Source organism: Musa acuminata, chromosome BXJ3-4, assembly GCF_036884655.1.
Source record: "Musa acuminata AAA Group cultivar baxijiao chromosome BXJ3-4, Cavendish_Baxijiao_AAA, whole genome shotgun sequence".
NCBI lineage: Eukaryota > Viridiplantae > Streptophyta > Magnoliopsida > Zingiberales > Musaceae > Musa > Musa acuminata.
In genome coordinates, this window is record NC_088352.1 from 47,310,792 (window position 1) to 47,333,411 (window position 22,620).

The 22,620-nt window shown below is 40.0% G+C and overlaps 4 protein-coding genes across 8 annotated transcripts; 3 read left to right on the forward strand and 1 right to left on the reverse strand.

The window, feature by feature from the left end:
• The first annotated feature begins 422 nt into the window (after nucleotides 1-422).
• LOC135636153 (agamous-like MADS-box protein MADS3) lies at nucleotides 423-5,658 on the forward strand. Its single transcript, XM_065147754.1, has 8 exons — nucleotides 423-667; nucleotides 2,251-2,329; nucleotides 3,273-3,334; nucleotides 3,486-3,585; nucleotides 3,993-4,034; nucleotides 5,067-5,108; nucleotides 5,179-5,315; nucleotides 5,423-5,658. Exons 1-8 carry the CDS (start codon nucleotides 486-488, stop codon nucleotides 5,484-5,486), a joined length of 708 nt encoding a protein of 235 aa, XP_065003826.1. The 5' UTR covers nucleotides 423-485; the 3' UTR covers nucleotides 5,487-5,658.
• A 5,278-nt stretch (nucleotides 5,659-10,936) lies between these two features.
• LOC135635322 (flavanone 3-dioxygenase 2-like) lies at nucleotides 10,937-13,143 on the forward strand. The gene is made up of 4 exons (XM_065146327.1): nucleotides 10,937-11,393; nucleotides 11,476-11,723; nucleotides 12,247-12,571; nucleotides 12,699-13,143. Exons 1-4 carry the CDS (start codon nucleotides 11,100-11,102, stop codon nucleotides 12,939-12,941), a joined length of 1,110 nt encoding a protein of 369 aa, XP_065002399.1. The 5' UTR covers nucleotides 10,937-11,099; the 3' UTR covers nucleotides 12,942-13,143.
• Nucleotides 13,144-13,300: 157 nt separating this feature from the next.
• On the forward strand, nucleotides 13,301-16,948 carry LOC135635323 (large ribosomal subunit protein uL11c-like). The gene is made up of 4 exons (XM_065146328.1): nucleotides 13,301-13,561; nucleotides 13,663-13,835; nucleotides 14,007-14,070; nucleotides 16,608-16,948. Exons 1-4 carry the CDS (start codon nucleotides 13,375-13,377, stop codon nucleotides 16,814-16,816), a joined length of 633 nt encoding a protein of 210 aa, XP_065002400.1. The 5' UTR covers nucleotides 13,301-13,374; the 3' UTR covers nucleotides 16,817-16,948.
• Nucleotides 16,949-17,515: 567 nt separating this feature from the next.
• LOC108952623 (serine/threonine-protein kinase ATG1a-like) lies at nucleotides 17,516-22,335 on the reverse strand. Of its 5 annotated transcripts, XR_010495875.1 has the most exons (6): nucleotides 22,061-22,335; nucleotides 21,842-21,968; nucleotides 21,692-21,740; nucleotides 18,040-20,151; nucleotides 17,791-17,949; nucleotides 17,516-17,712 (listed from the first exon to the last, which is right to left on the reverse strand). XR_010495875.1 is itself a non-coding variant. In XM_065147992.1 (4 exons), exons 1-3 carry the CDS (start codon nucleotides 22,151-22,153, stop codon nucleotides 21,733-21,735), a joined length of 228 nt encoding a protein of 75 aa, XP_065004064.1. In that variant the 5' UTR covers nucleotides 22,154-22,335; the 3' UTR covers nucleotides 17,516-18,154; nucleotides 21,692-21,732. The 5 variants fall into 5 exon arrangements, 2 of the variants coding, with proteins under 2 accessions (XP_065004064.1, XP_065004063.1); XR_010495874.1 differs by having other exon boundaries at nucleotides 17,516-17,949; nucleotides 18,040-18,154; XR_010495873.1 differs by having other exon boundaries at nucleotides 17,516-17,949.
• Nucleotides 22,336-22,620: the final 285 nt, after the last annotated feature.

The window sequence follows — 22,620 nt, forward strand, 5'->3', positions numbered from 1 at the left end:
GGTTGGCGCCACAACCTACACAATGTATGAGCGGCTATTTTGACAAGCTAGTGTGGCGATTGTATCACACGACACGCAGCAGCATCCCCGGCTCCTTTATTCCCTCGTCTTCCGGAGGACAAGATCAGTAGAATAACCAAGACTTTCTGATCTCTTTCTCACTCTAAACATCTCCAGATCCAAAGTAAAACACAGAGAAAGAGCTTAAGGTAGTAATAACAATGGTAACGATGCCTAGCACTGTAAGTTTATCTGAGAAGACAAGAGCTCATGTCATGTACTTAGATCAGAAGGAAAAGTAAAAGAGAGAAAGCGATAGGCAACAGTGCTTGTGCCCTTTCCCTGTCATCCACAGAATTCCTTCACCATTATCAGATTCTCTCCGCCACGCCCACGGCAACAGAAACCAGAGAGAGAGAGAGAGAGAGAGAGAGAGAGAGAGAGAGAGAGAGAGAGAGAGAAGCAGGTGGTAGTAGGGGAAGGAGATGGGGAGGGGACGGGTGGAGCTGAAGAGGATCGAGAACAAGATCAACCGGCAGGTGACCTTCTCCAAGCGGAGGAATGGGCTGCTCAAGAAGGCTTACGAGCTCTCCGTCCTCTGCGACGCCGAGGTGGCGCTCATAATCTTCTCCAGCCGCGGCAAGCTCTATGAGTTCGGCAGCGCTGGGTAAACCCACAAGCATATTTACATGTTCGTATGTATAGAGTCATATAGAGATCTACGCTGGATCTGTGCTGCGTTAAGCTTTTCTACCTCATTAGATGCTTTGCCATTTCTATGCTAAGGAGGAGGAGGAGGAAGATAACAAAGCAGTGCCCCTCATTTCCTGCTTCATGTCTTTTGCCATGATGAATCTCTTTAGCCCTTCGTTCCTGTTGTTTATGGCATCATTTATGGTTACTCGTCGTGGAGATCATGGATCTCTGGAAACCCTAAACCTAAAGCTACTCCTGTAGATCATGACAAAGATGAGCTCCAAAACAAGATCACAGGAGAAAGAACTGGCTCTTTCTATCTTTTTCTGTCGACTTTCTGACCATTTAAGCCTGCTGGTTTTTCCTCTCTACGGATCTGTCTTTGCCAGACATGCTTGGTGGCGAATCTTAATTTGTTCACATGTAGAGTTATGGATTTTGATCTCACAAATCTCTTCACTTTCTTGGAAAATCTGGTTTTCTCTCTCCCTTGTCACGAACCATGTATAGTGTCTGACATACCTCTTTTCTCCGCAAAAAAGAAAGATGAATAGAAGGGATTAAAGCATTTTTATTGCAGATTATTGTGCATCTTGGATGCATGATTTTGCATTCATGCAAGCTAAGATCTCAAAAGAAGAAACCTTCCAATTTTTAAGGAGAGAGAGAGAGGGTAAGATCCAGTGATCTGCCCAACTAGAGATGGTGTATATCATCCATTTTCTTTACCAGATCTTTGGTCTCACTGGAAATTCCACTAAGCTATAAATATTGTTGTTGCAATGACTTTTCCATATCATCTGTTTTGATACTGTGACAGATAAGATACTGACTATTGGTGATGTCGAACTTCACAATTCCAACAATGAATGATGTGATAGAACCAAACTGATCTCACCTATGAATGGCACTGGAAGATTACTATACGTATTACTATTACTATTCATGATTCTAAAGATATTACTATCCATTGCAATGATGGAAATCGCTATCATTACACTATTACTCTTCTAACAGCAAAGAATAATATGATAGCTTCAACAGCAACATTTGATTTTTCATTAAAGAAGGGATACAATGAAACTGATAGCTGAGAATATTATCTTAAATGGAACAAAATTTACCTTATTTATACTAGTAATACTATCATCAAGAAGTTCAAAGCAAATCAGAAATCCAAACATGAAGAAATGATTGCTAAAGATAATTCTCTGCCTTTGTTTAGTATCACATGTCTTTTCAAACATAACCACATTCCTACTGCATAAAGATATGTATATATGGTCAAAATCAATCGGAAGAAGATTGAAGCAATTACCAGAGTAGTCATAGTGCAGCTAATTTTGTTGGGCTTCAAACATTCTAGAATAATTTTCTTTTGTTATCTTCTAGCTTACCAATTCAAAACATTCTTAAATATACTCGACACTTGCATATTACATTAGTACACTATTCTATGTACATTTGGGTTGTATTTCATCAATAAAAATGCATTGCTTTCTTTGTATGAATGTTGAGAAGAAATGAATGGATCACTCTAATTCTATCTTGTAGAACAAGCAAAACCTTGGAGCGATATCAACGTTGTTGTTATGCACCCCAAGATCCTAATGTTGCTAATGGGGAGGCACAGGTTTGTGTTCTTTCCGCGTTTTCGATTTCACTACATCAATTTTAGATTATAACAAAATTAGGGCTGATAGTCAGACTAAGATTTAAAGAATGATCATGAGAAAAATTGGGTTCATGAGGCAGAAGTTATATGTTCTTTTCTTCTTCCTCGATCTACCATTGTTCATGGCATTCTCATTTTTCATATTAATAGTATCTTGATCTAACATGGAAAAAGCAAGTGGATCAGTTATCAAACTCGAATCACACAGAAATTTTCTAAGAATACCACTGGATTCTAATTTAACTATTTGATTTTTTTTCCTTGAATCTGTCAGATGTCTGTTGTTTGTAAATTCCCATAAATACGGTATCATATTCGTATTCATGAAACGCTGATTATGCTCATCGTATTCACCGTGTAGGATGCTAAGACTAATTTTTCCTTAATATATATGAACAACATTTTTATCACCATTGCTAAGGAAGAAAAAGGAAGCATCTTTATTATGACATCTAATAAAACCTTAATCTTTTGCAGCTGGAATTCCATCCAAACATAATGATTACACTAGAAAAAATTATAGCTATGGCTATGGATGTGGAGCTGTTGCTTGTTTAGTCAACATCCTTTTCTCCTTGTAACGAGATGTCTAATCTTGCATGACCCTCAACATGTCATACTCTTGCGATACAGTCACTTGAACACCTCAAGACTGTGATCTCATACATATTTGAGTTGTTTGTGAGGAAAATTAGTATATTCCTCAAATGTGTCAACTAAGTTACTACCCTATAGATCTCCTCGTATTTAGAGAGCTATTTAGCGTATCAGTCGATCACAATTCAAATGTTGTGTTCACTCTTATTATGTCACAGTCGCAAGTTCATTCTAGTATCTGTAAGTCTCTTGAGAAATGATCTTTGACTTGTGAAGTTTATCTTGTAATTGTATCACATTGCAGAGCTGGTACCAAGAAATGTCCAAGTTGAAGGTCAAGTTTGAGTCTCTCCAACGTTCCCAGAGGTTATTCTTCTTCTCGATAATGTTAGCAGTCTTAGGACATCTGCACAATTTCCTCTGTTTTCAGCTAGAAAGAACCTTCATAATCAATCATTTATTGTCTGTGTCTCCTTAACATGCCATGCTCGAGATGGTAATTACATGTCATGTGAAGGCACTTGCTGGGTGAGGACCTCGGTCCACTGAGTGTGAAAGAACTGCAGCAATTGGAGAGACAACTCGAGTCTGCACTGTCACAGGCCAGGCAAAGAAAGGTGATGTTAAGACTCAGACTTCACCAGATCTCTATCTTGATTCCGATCTAGTGATGTTCTGCATGAATACAAACACTTAAAACAGTTGCAAAGATCAAATCTATTCTCATGTATATATACTAGACTTTTCTTTCTCGGATTCAAAATGATTCTGGTCATTTCAATTATCTTCTTTCTTGTTCTCTTTAGTGTTTGAGTTGGCCATAGTTGAGATTTCTGGCTATTTTGATGAAAGAAGCATCAGAAAGTAGCTCTACAAATAGTTTCTTCTTGAGAGAGAGAGAGAGAGAAGATAGTGGTGCCATACAAAGTGCTTCTTTATCCCTCCGGGTTTTATCTTCGTTTTGGATTTGTACTATTCTTAGATAGTTAAAATGCATGCTTATTTGATTACTCTTTAAGTGCAGACTCAGTTAATGATGGACAAGATGGAAGAACTTCGGAAGAAAGTAAGCAACACTACTCAACCCATTAAACATTTCTTTCATCCATCAAACGTTCTTTTTCTTCGTCTTTGCCTTGTGCTTTTGCTATCTACAAATAGTGCTACAATTCAATTCTCTAACAATCAGCAATATCTCATGTCAAAACTATATGATATAAAGAATATAGTTATGTACTTTAATTAAGTGCTGATCTTTGAATGTCCATCATACTTCAACACCTGCCTCCCTCTCTCTCTCTCTCTCTCTCTCTCTCTCTCTCTTTCTTAAGGAACTTGTTTAGTATGCATTGGTCTTTGAGAATGTTGATATCAATAACTCCCAAAATCTATGATGAAGGGTGTAATATCATGTTTGCTATGCACAAAGTGTCATCACTTATCATTTATTTTCTGAGCCATTATCTAAGTGTTAAAAGAAAGCATTATTATCTCAGATGTGGGATGCAACATCCCAGATTTATTTTCAGATTTTACATAGAGAATTATAATGAGGTGAAAAGTTGCCCATAGAAAAGATGAAATAAAAGCAAACTACAACAACATCCATCTTGATGTAGTGCTAATTAGGGGTCACAGATCACCATCTTAGCTTAATTAGATTTCATGTAATAGTAAAACAAAGATGTCCACTTAATTAAAGTTGGATTTGTCACAAGAGAAATGGAGAAAACAGTACAAACTTAGACAGACAATAATCTCTAAACCAAACAAATCCATGCAGTTCACTTGGATTGATTCTCAAGTAGTGTATCCTATCTTATAGTTCTTTATATCTGAGGCTCGAAACTTTTCGTCAATTTTCCTTTTCAGTAATCATCATTATATTCATTCGTTTATTCATTCACATCCTTTGGTGTGTCCTTATGCCAACCATCTGCTTCAGCTCGGCAAGCAGTTTTCCTTCATCTTATCCTAATTGTTCAGTGTATAATATTAGAATTCAACTCAATCTTCTTGCACCAGACCAAATCATTACGAGTAATAGCATAAACAACAATGGTCATGGTGTGAAGTCTCATTATTTTTTGTGCTGCAGGAGAGACATCTTGGAGAGATAAACAAGCAGCTTAAAGACCAGGTATTCTTCCGAGCCAATGCCAGTGATCCCAACATATAAACACATCATCATCATTATCCTGTGTTAACAGCTTGAGGCAGAAGGTGCCGCCTTGAGAGCCCTTCAAGGTTCATGGTGTCCTGATAACGCAGCTGTAAGCAGCAACCCCTTTCATCTACAACCATCACACTTCCATGGCACAGATGACGGACCCACGCTTCACATCGGGTAGACTTCTTCCTCCTCTCGGTTTGATGCAGATTTAGGGTGCATGAGCAACATTACTAATCAACCTCCTTCCTCCTACCTCCAAACACATCAAACACCTACTACAGGTATCAACAGTTTGCTCCTCCTGAAGCCGGGGAGAATAACTTGATGCTGAACTGGGTTCCATAATGGATGTGCTCCCTATAATCTCCACACATATAATGTATTGCTATTGCTTCTTGTCTCTGTGAATTGCTCTTGCATTTGATGTTACAGCCTAAGAAAAACCTGTGTTTGTGGATGTAGCTTGCACTCAATGTCTAATTTCAACTACTATGTATCTGTTTCTGATTTTTATTCAGGGTTGCCTGTTCATCTTCTTTTCCAGTTTCTGCTATTTCATGAATTAGGTTTGGATCAGTCCATCATCCACACATGATGAAGAGTGTTAAGAAAATAAATCTAAATATTATATCACATCTAATGTCTTAAACTTAATAGGAATAATAATAATGATAATGATAATAATACTAGTAAATCTTAAAAAATAGAAATAAACTATCAGCCTACCCTGATTCTGATAGATTATGTAATAATCTTTTGTGATTTAGTGTGGAAGTAAAGCTAGTGAAAATAATTGAAGATGATTTAAGGTGTTGACTGATTCAAAGTTATACACAGTCTACTTGCTTAATTTGTCTTAATTTTCTCAATCAATCGATATTAGACCTAATAATAATAATTTGTATTTAATCGATAAAATCTCACTTAAATGACTAGATAAACTAATCAAAAAATCATCCAACTTAGTATTTTCGATTAAAAAAAAAGATGATTTATATGAATCAATACATTTCTCCAAGAGAAAAATCTGCCACATGAGAAGCACGCAAAGAGAAAAAGCTTCCTTTGTTAGAGAGTCGCTTACGTAAACTCCGTCCAAATAGCTCAGTTTTTGTATGATTTCTCATGCAAAGCATGGAAAAGATGTTATCGAGGCGGCGGCGTTTGGCAATAAGTCAAAGTTGGCAGAGTGGTGAAGCATAATTGGTATAAAAAATGTCATATTGTGGCAAGTCCTTATCACTTCTATTACCATAAATATAGCATTTCAAATTAAAAAAATACAAATCATGCTAAAATTAATATCCACCCTGGACCACTTTTCCAATAATTCATTCGAAGCCTTCTCCTATACCTCTTAATGTATCCAATTTGATACCATTACAATTCATTAATAAGTGAAAGCTATCGATTCAACCTAAATAGACATATTTTTCTCTTATGAATTTATTTAATAATATATAAAATTGATAGAAAAGGATGGATGCACATAAGTTCCAATGTAGTTGACCATCATAGCCACTTGTTAGTCGTGCCTAATTGACAAGTGGTCGTCGGATCCGGGACACATGGCCTCAATAGATTGCATGTAGTTAAATGCTCGATCATTCGATCCTATGATAAATATAGTCATATGACATGAGCTTCTAGAGTGGCCAACATTATACCATGCCCTTACGTAAAACATTATAGGATCTCCTCTTACACTCGACGATCTCCGACGTAATAGTTCCTAAATCATCTATAAAAGGGATGTTAAGGTACATATTCTATATATTGACTTCTTTGAGCTCACTAACTAGTCTGATACAACTCTAGAATGAGTCTCAATTGGATCAGATTCATCTCTCCAACTCGGACAACTAGACTTTGACTTAATAGATCAAAAGGAGGGCCTCGTACTTGGGTCGCCTCTCTTCCTCCACCCAGAGCTGCTTGACCATCCTCTTAGTGATCCGCTGAAGGTTGGCATTCTCCACGTCAAGGGCCACCACCTCTTTGTTGGCCTTTAGCAACTCTTCATATAGACATTGGAGATCGACCCTCACCTCGCTAGTGAACCAAAGGGTAGAATCCAACCAACTCACTAAATCTACTAAGTGATGATATTTCGTTGCCAACTCCTACTCCAAGTCCATATTTTGGACTTGAAGGCATTCAGCCTTGTCAACAATGGAATCTCTCTCTCGAGCCCTCTTTCAAAATTATCCCTTTCCATCATCACCCAGGTTAGGGTTGTCGATGAATCTCTAACCTAATCCAAGAAGGCAACCAATAAATGATCTCCCTGTAAAATAAAACATGTGGTCAGGACGAGAGAAAAGTATAAAGAAGGTTGGACGTGTTATCGATAATTACCATAACTAAGGACTTATGGGCATCGATAATGAGATCCTCAATAGGCCTTATGCACAACCCCTTAACTAGACATTGGAATAGCACGTTGCAATTCAAGATGACAACCACCGGGGGAATTTCATAGGGTTGACCTGTGTCCATGGTGACCAGGTCGATAGAAGGAAACCCCTTCCCCCTTTTGGCCAGGTGACCACTACTTCACATCAGAAGGAAGCCTGATCAATAGGTTAGATTTTATATGGATTGACTAGGGTTACTCTCTCCCAAGCACTGGGATGGGATAGAGGTTGGTTGGTCGCCCGATGCAGTAATCGAGCGATAATGCCCCTCTTGACTCTAAGTTGTCCTAGGAGCTATCTTGGGCTCGAGAGGACAAAGGACCTTTCGACCCCCTTTGGCACTAGCTTGGCGATGGCAGAGCAGTGACAATAAAACATTTGTTGAGGTGCACCTCAACAATAGCCATTTGGTCCTGACTATTCATTGTCGGATGAGTCACTTTGCATACTTTCAGAAGAGGCTCATCCCTCTTTTGACTTTGGGCTATTGACTCGACCCTCTTAGTCATGGGAGGTTTGTTGGTCATCCTCTTTCTCACTCGATATTGGGGGCGTCATATGCCTCAACAACGTAAAACACATTACCATGAAGATGTATTTCTGCTTGATGAAGACTTATTAGTTTAAATACTACTTACAATAGTAATTGCTAGAGGAATAGCAATCACTAGAGGAAAGATTCATATGCTAACCTTGAGGAGAGGGCTGATACTCACTTCCCTGAGCCAGATCTTGCTTATCTATAAGATGGCCATGGATTCAAACAAAGCGATTAACAATTGGCATTATTTCTCTTGATTTGACCTATTAAGTCTTGGAATCAAGTTTTGAATCTTTCTAATGAACCACGTAAAGTCGATAAGCCACTCTCTTCATGAAGAAATAAAGAAAAATATATCTTCTAACCTTTATTGGAAGAAGGTGCCCTTAGGACTTAGACAACTGAGATGATCATAAAAAAAATAAGTTGATCCTGAGACTTATAGTAAAGGAAGTTGACAATAAGGATTTCCTCGAGCTTTCAGCACTCCTTAACTAAGGTAGCCAAGTAGTACTCAGTGTTTAGTGTCACTTAGGTAAGAGAGATTTTCCAAATATTCAAGATTATAATGAAAAAAGAATAAAGGGGGAATCTTAGCGACTCATATGATCGATCGCCAGGGCAAGGAGTGATTAGCTTAAACTCGGAGGGAATGTTAAAAGCCTCCCTAATGTGTATCAAGTTAGCCTTAGAAAACCAAGAATTAAATTAGAAAACCAAGAATTAAAGTCATACGACCTCGACATGATTTACGTGGTCCAATCACCTAAGAGTCTCACCTCTAACGAGGCAACCTCCCTCATTATGATGACTCTAACCCCTTCAATGGAGAGGGAAGAAATGGAAGCCAACACCAAAGGTGGTGACGGGATTGGAGAACTGTCCAACTTGCAATCGAACGTTGGAGATGAGCTCGATGAGGATGTCATTCAGACATGCTCGAACTTTGAGATGAGTAGTTCGTAAGCGAAGTAAGACTTGAAACTTTAGGCAAGTCTAAAGGTCAAAGGGCTCCAAGAATGTCTGAAATCATGAAGGGTTCTAATATCCTAGAGGGCTATTTATAGTGTCTGAATGACCTTTCGCTTGATTGCCCCACTAGTTGATGTTTCAACTGATAGGACATATGACACTATGCTATTGGCCAGGGACGATTGATAGAAATTATCATGATCATTCAAATCCCTGATGACACATGCAACCCATATATAGATACTCATGCGTACACCACGCAGGTGGTGTGATAGTCGAAATGACAGATCCAACCAGATTTATTAGGAAATCAAACTGACACATCTACCAAGGATCGAGATAGGGTCAATACATGCAGGCTTACATGTCAAAGTTTTGATGCATCCGCCAAGGGTTTGAATGCCCACATCAAACCTTGAGCCAACTGAATAAGCGACCAAGGGTTATGCCTCCTGGCCCAATGGCTGACTGTCTGTTCACATGGCCCATGCCTCGACTAGCTAAATGCTTGATTGCATAGTCCACACCCCAACTAACTGAACACATGACCACACGATCTATGCCTCGACTAACCAAACAATGATGCATAGCCCATGGGTCAAGTGTGTATTTCAACAATGCATAGTCCATATGCCAAGTGTGCACTTCAATGATGCACAACCCATAAGCCAAGTATGCATTTTGATGATGCATAGCCCATTGGCCAAGTGAGCATTTCGATAACGCACAACTTGCGAGTCAACTACACACTTCGACAACATGCAATTCGATAGCTCAAATATACATCTCCTGAAATCTACTTTGCAGTACTGTCCAACTGGATGTCTCCAAAACTAACGACCCATCATTCAAACAAAAGATCAAGATCAGAGAGCGCTCTAGGGATTGATGGCTCTGCTAACTAGTAGCAATGAAAAGGGGGCTAGTGATAGGGAAAGGCTGACATGACAAATGCATAAGCTCAAATGTGGCTTATAAATTGGCTATTCTAGCCACTTGTTAGTCACACCCAGTTAATAAGTGATGGTCGAATCCAAGAACATGTGGCCTCGGTAGATCGCATATGATCGAACGCATAACCATCTAATTGTCTGACCCAGTGAAAAATGCGATAAGATGATGTGAGCTTTTGGAGTGGCAAACAACATGCCACGCCATTGCCCAAAATATCACATAATCTCCTCTCACACCCTACAATCTCAAACATTACTATTACTGAATCACTTATAGAGATCTCAAGGTACGCATTATACACATTAACTTATTCAAGCTCACTAGCAAATCTGATCAATTCGACTAGATTCGAATTTCTTGACTTTGGGATTTGACTTGATTATCGAAGTGGTATCAATTGGGAATACCCCCAACTTAGTTTTATAGAGTTAGCACATCGTTATAAAATTTGAGACAACTTCAAAAAGAGTATCAGTTGGATTCGATATACTTCTCCAACTCCTATAATTGGATTTAATTTAAAGAAACTAAATAGTTATTTAATTTAAATTAAATAATTTTAATAAGCCCATGATAATTATCACATGGTGACGTGTAAGTATAATCTTTATCCACGGAGATTTAATACTATTGTTGACCAAACTTACCTCATCTTAAAATAATCACTTCGTGTAGAACGAGCAAGACCCTACACACCGCATGGTTTGTGCGTGCATCATTGTCGTTATCATGACCACGATTTCATGAAATTGATATCTCGATTTTTTAAGCTTCTTTATTCTTTTTTTTGCAGGTAAACGACGAGGAAATATATTTATTGGCAACATCGCACCTCATTCGCTGACATCAGCCGCTGCGCCAGCACGATAAACTATTGAGGAAGGCTTGTCGTGTTTCTCTTCGAAACATGAAGTCCTCTTCGTGGAAGGCTCGCCCGCGGGATTACAGGGCGACGCAGTCACCCCTGAGAACCAGCAGGTATGATGTCACCTCTCACGTCCATGAGTCCGCTCATCAGCCACATGATCGACCACATCGCCCTTGCTTTTGTCATGCGTGAGTCAGTCGAACTGAATGGTTGGTTACTTCGTCCGTCCGTCCTCGCCCTACCTATCTCTAAGTCCCACACGGTCCTCATGTCTCTCCTATGCTCTCCGTCGTGCTTCGTCCATGGCAGACCAGCTTCTCTCCACAGTAACCCACCACGGCTCCCTGCCGGAGACCTACGTCCGTCCGGAGTCGCAAAGGCCTCGCCTAAATGAAGTCCTCCGCGACGCCGACGTCCCCACCATCGATCTCGGCTCACCGGACTTGTCGCAGACCGTAGCGCAAGTCGCCGACGCCTGCAGCACCTACGGCTTCTTTCAGGTGCATGTCCAGCTTCTGCAACCTGGGACAAACCTACTGCTGCGTGCTTCAACTGTTCCTTGCTGTATATGTGTGTGTGCAGGTAGTGAACCATGGAGTGCCGATCGAGTTGATGCTGAAGATGATGGCGGTGGCTTTGGAGTTCTTTCGCCTCCCTTCCGAAGAGAAGGCGAAGCTCTACTCCGATGACCCTGCCAAGAAGATGAGGCTGTCGACGAGCTTCAACATCCGGAAGGAGAAGTTCCGCAACTGGAGGGACTATCTCCGGCTCCATTGCTATCCTCTCGAGGAGTTCGTGCCTGGTTGGCCTTCCAATCCCTCTTCATTTAAGTAAGTCTTCTCCCAATTTTTTCTCTTCAGGAAAGTCCAAGAATATACATATTATACATATATATATTCCTCTTCCTCTTTCTTCTTCTCCTTGCATCTCTAAGGGGTTGATTCCAGCTCCATATCTGTGGCATATGATTCATCAATAGCAAGGAAAGGATAAGATAATCCTGGAGACCTGCTTCTTTTAGCCGATCGTCATATTGGGATAGGAATCTTGACATGTAAGCCACCACCAAAATCTCCTGAGATTTTGATAGAGTCCAATTGTTTTTTGATGTGATGAGCTTAGAAGCATAGAAAAATGTGGAACTGGTCCACTGAATGGAATCTTCTTTCACCTAAAGAAGATTCCAATGTTTCTTTTTTCTTTTCCTTTTGATAGGTACAACATGCAGAAATTTCAAAGATTAATTTCAACTCTCTTAAGGAGAAAAAGAAAAGAAAATGCCAATAATGATCAACCAGATTATATGACTTCACCCGAAGCAACACAGTTCATTTTGTACTGTTATGTTGTCAGGGAAGTGGTCAGCAGTTACTGCAGGGAAGTCCGTCAACTGGGGTTTCGACTCCTCGGACTAATATCGATCGGCCTGGGACTGGAGGAGGACTACATGGCGACGGTGCTCGGCGAGCAAGAGCAGCATATGGCCGTAAACTACTACCCAAAGTGCCCGGCGCCGGAGCTCACGTACGGTTTGCAGGCGCACACCGACCCGAACGCCCTCACTCTCCTTCTTCAGGACCCAGACGTGGCCGGGCTTCAGGTTCGTAAGGACGGCAAGTGGATCGCTGTCAATCCCCAACCCAACGCATTCGTCGTCAACATCGGTGACCAGCTTCAGGTATCGGCATATCCTTCTGCTGCTGGTTGTTTCTGGAGTTGTTTGCATAGGTTATGCAATCATCAAGTCTTGCCGTCCCGAAAAGCTGATGAAACATGGTCGACATGGATTACGTCGACGCATGCAGGCACTGAGTAATGGAAGATACCGGAGCGTTTGGCATCGGGCTGTGGTCAACGCGGACAAAGAGAGGATATCGGTGGCGTCGTTCCTTTGCCCCTGCAACAATGCCATCATCAGCCCTCCGGAGAAGCTCGTCGCCGACGGATCTCCGGCCATGTACAGGAGCTACACCTACGACGAGTACTACAAGAAGTTCTGGAGCAGAAACCTGGATGACGAGCACTGCTTGCAGCTCTTCAGAAGCTAATGCCTAATGCTGCTGCCCGTGGCATGCAACAGGATGAGTGCTCTACGTGGCAACCTTGATGATGTGGACATCTCGGATTGGTCAAAAGTGGGATGATTTCATGACCTGTCTCGGCAGCGTTTCGGCTTTTGTGTTGTAAGACAAATAATGTTTGACCGTATTTTGACTTCAATAAACTAAAACATTGCAAGGGAATAATAAATCGGTGAAATAATTATACAAGAATCTAAAATATTTCGTCGGTTATTTTAAGCTGTGTTAATCAAATTATATTATATTAACTTATTGGGCCAAAATGGGCCGATCAATCTCCGTTGCGTTCTTGTGAGCCCCAGCCACGTCAGCGAGACGTTTAGAGATCAGATGCGAAGCGATCCGCCTCCACCCACCGCCATCTCGTCTTCCCTCGCGCCGGGCGCTCTCTCACGCCACCATGGCGACGGCTTCTCTCTCCCTCGCTCCGCCTCCTCCTGCCCATTCCTGTCGCCGCCTGTGCTCCTCTTTCCTCCCTCGCTTCCCTTCTTCCTCCCCCTCTCCCCGCCCGTCCCTCTGCTCCCGGCGTCCGCTCCCTGCCGTGCGGGCCATGGCGCCCCCCAAACCGTCGGGGAAATCCAAGAAGGGTGCGCGGCGTTTCGGGCGATGACACCTCGTTTGCTTTCGTATCGCTGTCTTCTTCGGCTTTTGATCCGTGCCTTGTTCCTTCGTCTCGGCTTTCTTGCAGTGGTGGGCATCGTGAAGCTGGCGTTGGAGGCGGGCAAGGCGACGCCCGCGCCGCCGGTGGGGCCCGCCCTGGGTTCCAAGGGCGTTAACATCATGGCCTTCTGCAAGGAGTACAACGCCAGGACCGCCGACAAGGCCGGCTACGTGATCCCCGTGGAAATCATCGTCTTCGACGTGAGCTCTCCCCACATTATGTTCTTCCCGGTTTAGCTTTTACTGGTGATGTGAACCTTAATTGGTCGATTATTGCGCCCGTTTTATTTGTTTGGATATGATCAAAGAACGATCTTGCTTTGCTAGATTGGGTGATTGAATGGAACAAATCTCTGATATCTCTGTTGACAGGATAAGAGCTTTACCTTTATTTTGAAGACTCCACCGGCATCAGTTCTGCTTCTCAAGGCTGCAGGTGACCAAGTTTTCTGATTAATTTTCAGCTTCAGTGCTTGTTCATTAGTTAAATTTTCTAATCACTTCATTGGATCGTGTCAATGAGTAAAATCTTCAGTTTTACTAGTTATCGAAAGAAAGTGAATGATGCCAACCACAACAAGGTTTCCTCCTCTTTATCTTGTGCAATTAATTCTGATCTCTAGTTCATATCAAAACATGTTTAGAAATCAAATGCTTGTTTACAGCCCAGCTATTATACAATATATTAAGTACAAGCTTTGACATTCTAAGTTACTCGAGTAGCATGGTGGTAGCTTAAGTAAATTGGTCGCATTTGCTAAATTCACCAGTGCCCTGATGTGATATTTGTTTTGATTATGAATTTATGATGTGTAATATTGGTTTTATCAGCTTTAGGACACAATGATGTGTTACTCTTCCTACTTCTGATTCTATGGCTATTTATTAGTTGTTTGATGCTCTTGCTTTCTCTATTAATCTGTTGATATTGCCACATTGTTAATAGGGGAAATTTTGGCACTATATTAAGAATGCTACATAGCTATAGCTCTAAGATTTATGTTTTTATCCTTCATTCTATGATCTTGTAATAGTCTGATTTTTTGTACATATTGTGATGTTCTTCGTATTGATAATCATACTATATGATCAGTATTATGTTACAATTTGTGTTAAGTAATAGCTAAACCTTGGAATTGTTTGGGTTAGATTGAGATGGGATTAACAAGAACACATGCTTAACTTAAACCTGACCCAGCCTGTTCTTAGGTCAAGATTTTCTGACTGGACCCAACTATACAACTAGTGGATCAGGCCAAATGGGGTCAATATGAGTTAAGTTGAGTTGGACTAGTGGGTCAAGGCATGTTTTACCTTTTCTTTTGCAAAAGAACTGGGTTGTGCTAGGTCAGATTGATTCATACATCACGAAATGATATGCTTGATCGGAACCTAATCAAACCTACTAGCAATTCAAGAACTATTGAGGTAGACTCAACTCATGAACTTCATGGGTCATCTCAAACAAGTCATGTGGTTGGATTGATCCAATAGGATTGGGTAAATTATTCCCACCCCTATCTTCAACTTCTGATTGAATAAACTGTTATACTGACCTATAGCTAGACCACATATTGAAGGTGCCTTTTAAAACACTAGTCAAATGCTACTCTATTACTTATGCAAACTTTTCTTATTTTGTTCTGTATTAATTTAGTCACTTGAGGGTGGGCCTTGGTACAATGGTAAGGTTGTTCCTTTGAGACTTGAAAAACCTGGATTTAAGTCATGGAAATAACCTTTTTAAGTATTTAAAGGTAAGGCTATGTACATTGACCCTCACCAGACAATGCGGGAGCCTCGTGTACTGGGTATGCCCTTTTTATTAATCTACTCACTTAAAAAGCAATCTTTTAAGTACAGGTCTGATTCCAGTTTTGAAAACATATCAAACTGCACCTTTTGAACTACTGTGGTGCTAAGATATTGAGCAATATACCAACCTCTTTTATCACTGAAAAAATAATAAGAAAATGAATCGTACATCGAGCAATCTTTTAGGTACAGGTCTGATTCCAGTTTTGAAAAGTTATCAAACTGCACCTGTTGAACTAGCGTGGTGCTAAGATATTGAGCAGTATACCGACCTCTTTTATCACTAAAAAAATAAAAAGAAAATGAATGGTACATTGAGCAATACTGTGTTGCAAGGACCATTGCGTTTGCTTGGTTGGACAGCAAATATTGCTCGGTGTATAACCATCCAACTAGTATTTTAAACCATGCCTGCAACAATATCAAAATCCATTAACAGAACATGAAAAGGCTGTATTTGCCACTTATATGGTAAGCTGTATGGAGTTCAATTAGGTTGGAGTTTGAGAATTATCTTTGGGTATTAGCTACAAACACTTGAACTGGATTTATCTAAGAAAGTACACTTTCAGTCAGTTTTGTTGTCTGGCTGTAGGTCTTTTAGTACTGGAATTATGAAAAAGGAGAAACTATATGTCAAGTTAAAACTAGCAGTAAAGGGAAGCTGCACAAGAATTATAAGTTTAGAACAGCTGGGTTAACAAGGTAGGAATGACTCTTACAAGATTGATCCCAATTAACTTATTTCGACCTTAGTTCATATTCACATATCAACAGCAACTTTTCTCCCTTGGTCATCCACAAGGATAAAGTTTGGAATGAGGAGGAATTGAATTTTGCCACTAAGCTCTGTTGCTGTGGACCTTAGCAGTTGTCATGCCAGTATGGCGGGTATTAACAAATCAAAGACCAAGGAAAACCACATGGTCAACACTCAACATATTCAGTGGATCATGAATTTATCAGCAGCAATAGGTATGGTTAGTTTAGGAAACCCACATAGGAACTATCACATGGTATGGAATGCATGCATGAACAACAAAGATTCTAATCGAGTGCTTGATCGCAGTTTGCAGTTGACATGGAAGACATGCTTATTCATCTGCCTGTTATTTTTGGAGGGGATTTCTAATCCATGTCATCTTTTTTAATGCACAGGAGTTGAGAAAGGTTCCAAAGAACCGAAGCAGGAGAAGGTGGGGAAGGTAACCATTGAGCAGCTGCGCGCAATAGCAACAGAGAAATTACCAGACCTGAACTGCACCAGTATCGAGTCTGCCATGAGAATCATCGCAGGCACTGCAGCTAATATGGGCATCGTCGTTGATCCACCGGTCCTGGAGCCCAAGAAGAAGGCAGTTGTCTAACACCGGTCCTGGAGCCCAAGAAGAAGGCAGTTGTCTAACATTTCTTGTATTCTTTCACAATCTGCATCTGCAGATCAAAATTTCAGTTTTCTTTTGGACATCCTATTCAATTCTAAGATTCAATTTCCATCATGCATCTCCTGCTGATTGTGTTTATGTAAGATTCATGATGTTGCCACAGCACAGGACGCCGAAGCTTTTTCATGTTGTGGTATAAACTTCTCTGGATTTGGTACTGTTATTTACTAGGAGATTGATGCGATTAATAGATAGGTTCAGCATTGAAATACTTCTCCGGAATTGATACTGTTATTTACTAGGTAATAGTGGGAAAATGAAATTATGAGAGAGATCTCGAGAAAAATCAAAAGTGATTAGTTCACTACTCATCCCACATTAAATTAGTTCGTTACTATATATATATATATATATATGTTCATTCACAGCAAAAAATGTTCAGATCGAATCAGATGAGTTATTCCCAAATCAAAGTTCTAAAGCTCGATCATACTGTTCAGTACAAGCAAGTAACATGGGTCCCTTCAAAAACTAATATCAAAACATTCAGTTGGATATGGGTAAAAGACCACTCGATTGTATTTTTTATATCGAACAATATAATTTGACATACTGCTCAGTCAACTGGTGGTGCACCAATACAGTAGATTATTGAAACTGATGCTGGATCGAGATTTCGATACTTATTAAAAAAAGAGGCATAAATGCCTGAAAAATCGATCATAGTGCAAATCTGTCACTGTATACAATGGCCAACAGATGCCACACCACAAACGTCAATAACCAAAATACAAATCTATTGCTTTACATCTCATGCAAAATGTCTGTTCATCTCATGAGAGAGGGCTTCCTGCACGAGTTGATCATGGAGTTCCAGCCTGGAAGATGAAATCATCATAGCTAACATTGTTGAAGTGAGACTCCAAAAAATATCTGAAGAAATTAAAGAAGTTTACCACCGTCGATCATTTTGCATCACAGTGGAGAAGGATACACTTCAAAACCTGCAACTACAAAAAATATTTCACAAAATGTCTCATATTTACAGTAATATGAGATTATAGTTTCCAATGGAATGCTTGAGCCTTGGACATGATATATACAGTGATCTTCCCCTGCAAATTTGGAATCAAAATCATGAGGTCAAGTATTGTGATGTGAGCTTCTACGCTTTGAATGCTATGTGACATTAAAGTAACTTGTACCAAAATACCACTGGGGGCATCCATTGGTTAATCAGACTCCAGTTATCCATCTCTATTCACTTGTTAGCGATGAAGGCTTGGATGGGAAGAGTTTCTGCCACATGCACATGATACCCTAGAAAAAGGGTCACTTCAAAGAAAGATGAATTTTCATGTTCGATTATGATATAAATGCTACTGAAGTCTTACTGCAACACAAGGATTAAAAACTCATACCTTCACACTAATAACTATAAAACACAAATTGACTTGCCCCACTATTTGATACATGTCATGCTTGTCAGATACAAACATTTTTCATGTGTTTGAGTTTTTTACTTCTAGCTGCAGGAAAATAGCAAACACAAACATTGCCACATGCAAGCTTCTTTCTTGAGGTTTATAATTCATGATGTCTCTTGAAGCATTGCGTCTCATTTTTTGTCTTTTTGTTACTCATCCTGTTTATCAGCTTCAAAGCTAAATATTCTGTCACTTCTGTAGCTCTTATAATTCATCATTCTTGTAAGTAATAAATTTGTACACAGCTACTACAAGATAAGAATGGTGACATGTACATCAAACCACATGAAGCCTTTTCAAATGTGCAATTGACACTTGTTGACCACTAGGAAAATTGTACATGAGGTGCACTGTTGGGGTGTTCAATCTTCGACATAGTATCCTTTCTCAGCCATGAGTATCAGGTTCTGCCCCCTTGAGGATGCAAGAATCACAAGATTATTTTGTTTGAGTTTCTCATATTGTCGACCAGTGGCAACCGAACTCAACCTTTTTATATTGACTAAATTTCAGTTGGGTAAACCTAAAGTGCACAAAGCTACAAGCAATGAAAGAATTTTGTTCTTTTGCAGCATCTTGGTCACTATTCACATCAAGACTGATATGCCATAAGGAATCACAAATATGTGCCTAGTCTGACATCATGTGTTTATGCCCCTAATCTCACATAATACCTCCTGTTGGAAGTACTTCGTAAAATAAAATAGTACCACAAGCATATGAAGATCCATCAATAATGATACCAGGCACTTTTAAAAGCAGTGCCTGATGAAGTTCCAATCAAAACTTTCTTACCTTTTCTTGAGCTAATTCTGTTAGAGCACTAATATATTGGGTGAGAAGCTGAATCCTACAGGAAGGGTGCAATAATGATGTCCCCTGCAAATCATCTGATGGATAAGCTTGTGATATTGACAAAAGTGCTGGAATATGGCTGCCCATACTCTCTGCACCATTGATTTAACTGGTCCCTTTTTGACTGGACTCACAACTAGGTCCCTTGATTTAACTGGACTCAACCCTTTTTGATCATCCTCACTTTGCAATTTGGAATCCTAGTTGTAGAATTATCATACAAGGCTTCAAAGAAGACAACCAAGTCTCCAAAGACATGAAATTAGCATGAACAGGAACGTAGTCTTGTTCAATGAATTCAAATGAGTCTGCAACAGGATACAGTTATACCATATGGGGTACTACAATTGGAGTGCTAGGGGTTGGAAGGTGGGATTGGATAATGGTACATTATAATCAGAAATTGAGGGTAGAAATCTTGGGTGAGATCTTAAAGTTAATATGTTAAAATACCAGGATTTCATTGAAGGGTGAGATTTAGATTGATTTTTGGCATGTTTGACATAAATTCCAACGAATTCCTATATCAAACTGGAATTGGAGGAGAACTTGGAAGGTGGGATTGGGCACTGCTCCTGTTATTATGATAGCTTGAGTGTGGAAAGTCTTTGGTGAGATCTTAAGGGTGTATTTAAAATCTCAGGATTTTATAGGAAATCTGTGTGAGATCTCCATACCAAATGGGTCATAAAAGAACAGACAAAGTGGACCAGCTTGGAGACATTTGTGCCACACAGATTGAGACAGTAACTAACATCACAATCAGATCAAAAAAATAAAATGTACAAAAGCCAAGGATGAGGCAAATCTTTATAAAAAGAATAGCAGCTGAAGTGCAACCATATATACTGATTATATAGGCTCATGCAGGCAGTAAAAAGAATGAAAAGTTCTTCCAAACTTGGATAACAAAAGAAATGGAAAAAAGACTCGGCTTCTTGTAGGTAATTGGATGACTGCATTCATCGGTCAAACCTGACATGGAAAAAAATCTTAAGAACAGGTTTGAACATAAAGTATGTAACGTTTCATAATTTTTGTTGACAAAAAGATAGTACCGTAGAAAAGAATCAACCTGAAAAGCAATTTAAAAAGAGGGTCCAAGAGCATGAGAATCTACTGATGTGGGTTTGGGAAGGTCCAATGTACGGTAAATCTTTCACTAAAGCAGTATAAGAATATACCAACAGGATATATCCACCCAAATATTTTAATTACATGATAGTGCATTACAGGAAACACAGGTGATTCCTGAAATAATCAGATCAATATAGAAAAACAGTATCTTTTATGCCTGCATATAATATCATGAACTATTTCATCAAGGCCTTTCATAAACAGCAAAAGATAACAGCAATGCTATGTGCTTTTATAAAGCGTAAGTATGCTCTAGTTCAAAAATTATGCATCTGGCCAATAATTATTGTAATCCTTGAAGCATGTTAGCCATGTATAGTAGGTACAAAAGCAGTCTAATTACGTTAAGTTTCAAAAGCCAAGATCAAAAAGGGAAACCCAATGACACAACAGTGATGCAAATGTGTTATTTCATTCTTTCATATGGATAGCTCAAAATGAGCTTCTCCAACAAAAATATTATTTATTTCTCCAAGTAGAGGTATACAAAGAGTATAAATTTAAAAAAAATTCCTGAGATGTGACTCGGCACACATCCCTATTAGGACTCTCATATATGAGAATCATTGTATATGGTTGCAGCTAGGAACACAAGTAATCCTTAGAAATTATTATGAATAATCAAGACATAGCGCACGACTAATAGCGCATAACACTACGATGCAAATATCATACATTGTGTATTAGTTGAAGTTTGCATCAGATGAACGTAGTTCAAGACCTAATTCACTCCAAGTCTTCAAATAAAAACTATCACACTAAGTGAAGTTTAAGTCTTTAATGACACGTATGAGGCTATGAGCACCAAACAACTTATTTTAATAAATGTTTTGTGTCTTAATATTTTTGTTTATTAAAAAAATTTCAGATTTGTGATGGATTGTTAGAGATTTTATTTTAGAAATAGAATCCTCAAAATTTATTTTATTTATTTACTTGTTTCCATACTTTGTGTCCATTGCTTGTTTTGATTAATTTACACATTTTAACTGGATTTATTTACTATGATTACACATAGCCATTGGATTATTATTTCTCATAGTAGTTACAGACCACCTCCTTTATATAAAGAATAGCTACTGCTTGTAATACTACGTAAACATCTCTATGATCATGCCTGCAATGGAGGTATGCAGGAGGAATACTTGTTTTAACCCTGGGGAATGAATTCAAATACAAACCTCCACGAAGGGGTAGAGTCATTCCTTAGAACAGTTGATAGCAATTCCGAGTGATTTATAAATCTTGTTCTTTTTTTTTTATTAATCAGATCTATTGTTGAGTTTTTACCCCCAACAAATATAACAATGTGAATATGTGAAGCAATATAATCAAACCAACGGAAAAGAAAGGTAACAATCAAGGTAAAGCAACCCACCTCTGTGAATCAGATTGATTTCGCCGAGGATTTTCAATCCTTCAGCCATCTAAGGAGAAACAGGAAATAATTGATCAAATTGTTCATCAATGCAGCAATCCAAAAAATTCCAAATAGATTCTTTGATGAGCTCGAAAGTTGAACGCCTACCAAGCTGCCTCATGAAGTGCCTGGCGACACCCACGGAAACCCTCCCGTGGATCCTGTGACACTGGATATCAGCTGCAAGGTCGCCGCTGGCGCAGTGGTCCAACACAATAAATACCTTGTCTTCCGTCTGGTCAAACCCACCATTGCAAAAGATTGTTCTCATTCGAAATAAGAACAATTCAAGCAAGCGCGTCATCGCTAGAGAAAACAAGAGCCAACCTCGATGGCCTGACAGAGGCGGGCGATATCGGGGTGGGAGATGTGGTTCTCCTTGACGAAGCCGTCGCGGACCTTGCTGTCGACCTGCTTCATATCGATCTCTTTCACGGCCACCTCGCGCCCGAGCTGACGCTGCGTGCCCACCACACCACCGCGACGGACCCGGACCCAATCCTCGGGCCCAGGATGTGGTCGCCCACCACTCGCCCCCCCCACCCGATCCTCGGGCCCAGGGACCGAGCTCGATTCTCCTTTTGTCCGCTGGTCTCACCTCGAGGAGAAGAAGATGCGAGAGGAAAAGGAGAGGCTTTTGGGCGTTAAAAGAGCGGGCGAGGCCGTGAAGGGCAAACGTGGACGCGTGGGCCCCAATCCCCAACCTTCTCCATAAGGGCTTAATTGTATCTACTCAGACAGGAAACGCGAATAAACCCCAAAAACAATCGGACATCACCACGGAAACCCGTCATCTAAGGTGGTCCCACGCGAGATATGAAATCTGTTCCCTGTCTCGAGGAAAACAAGCGAGTGACGCCCCTCCGTTAAGCCTCCGCACTTCGTCT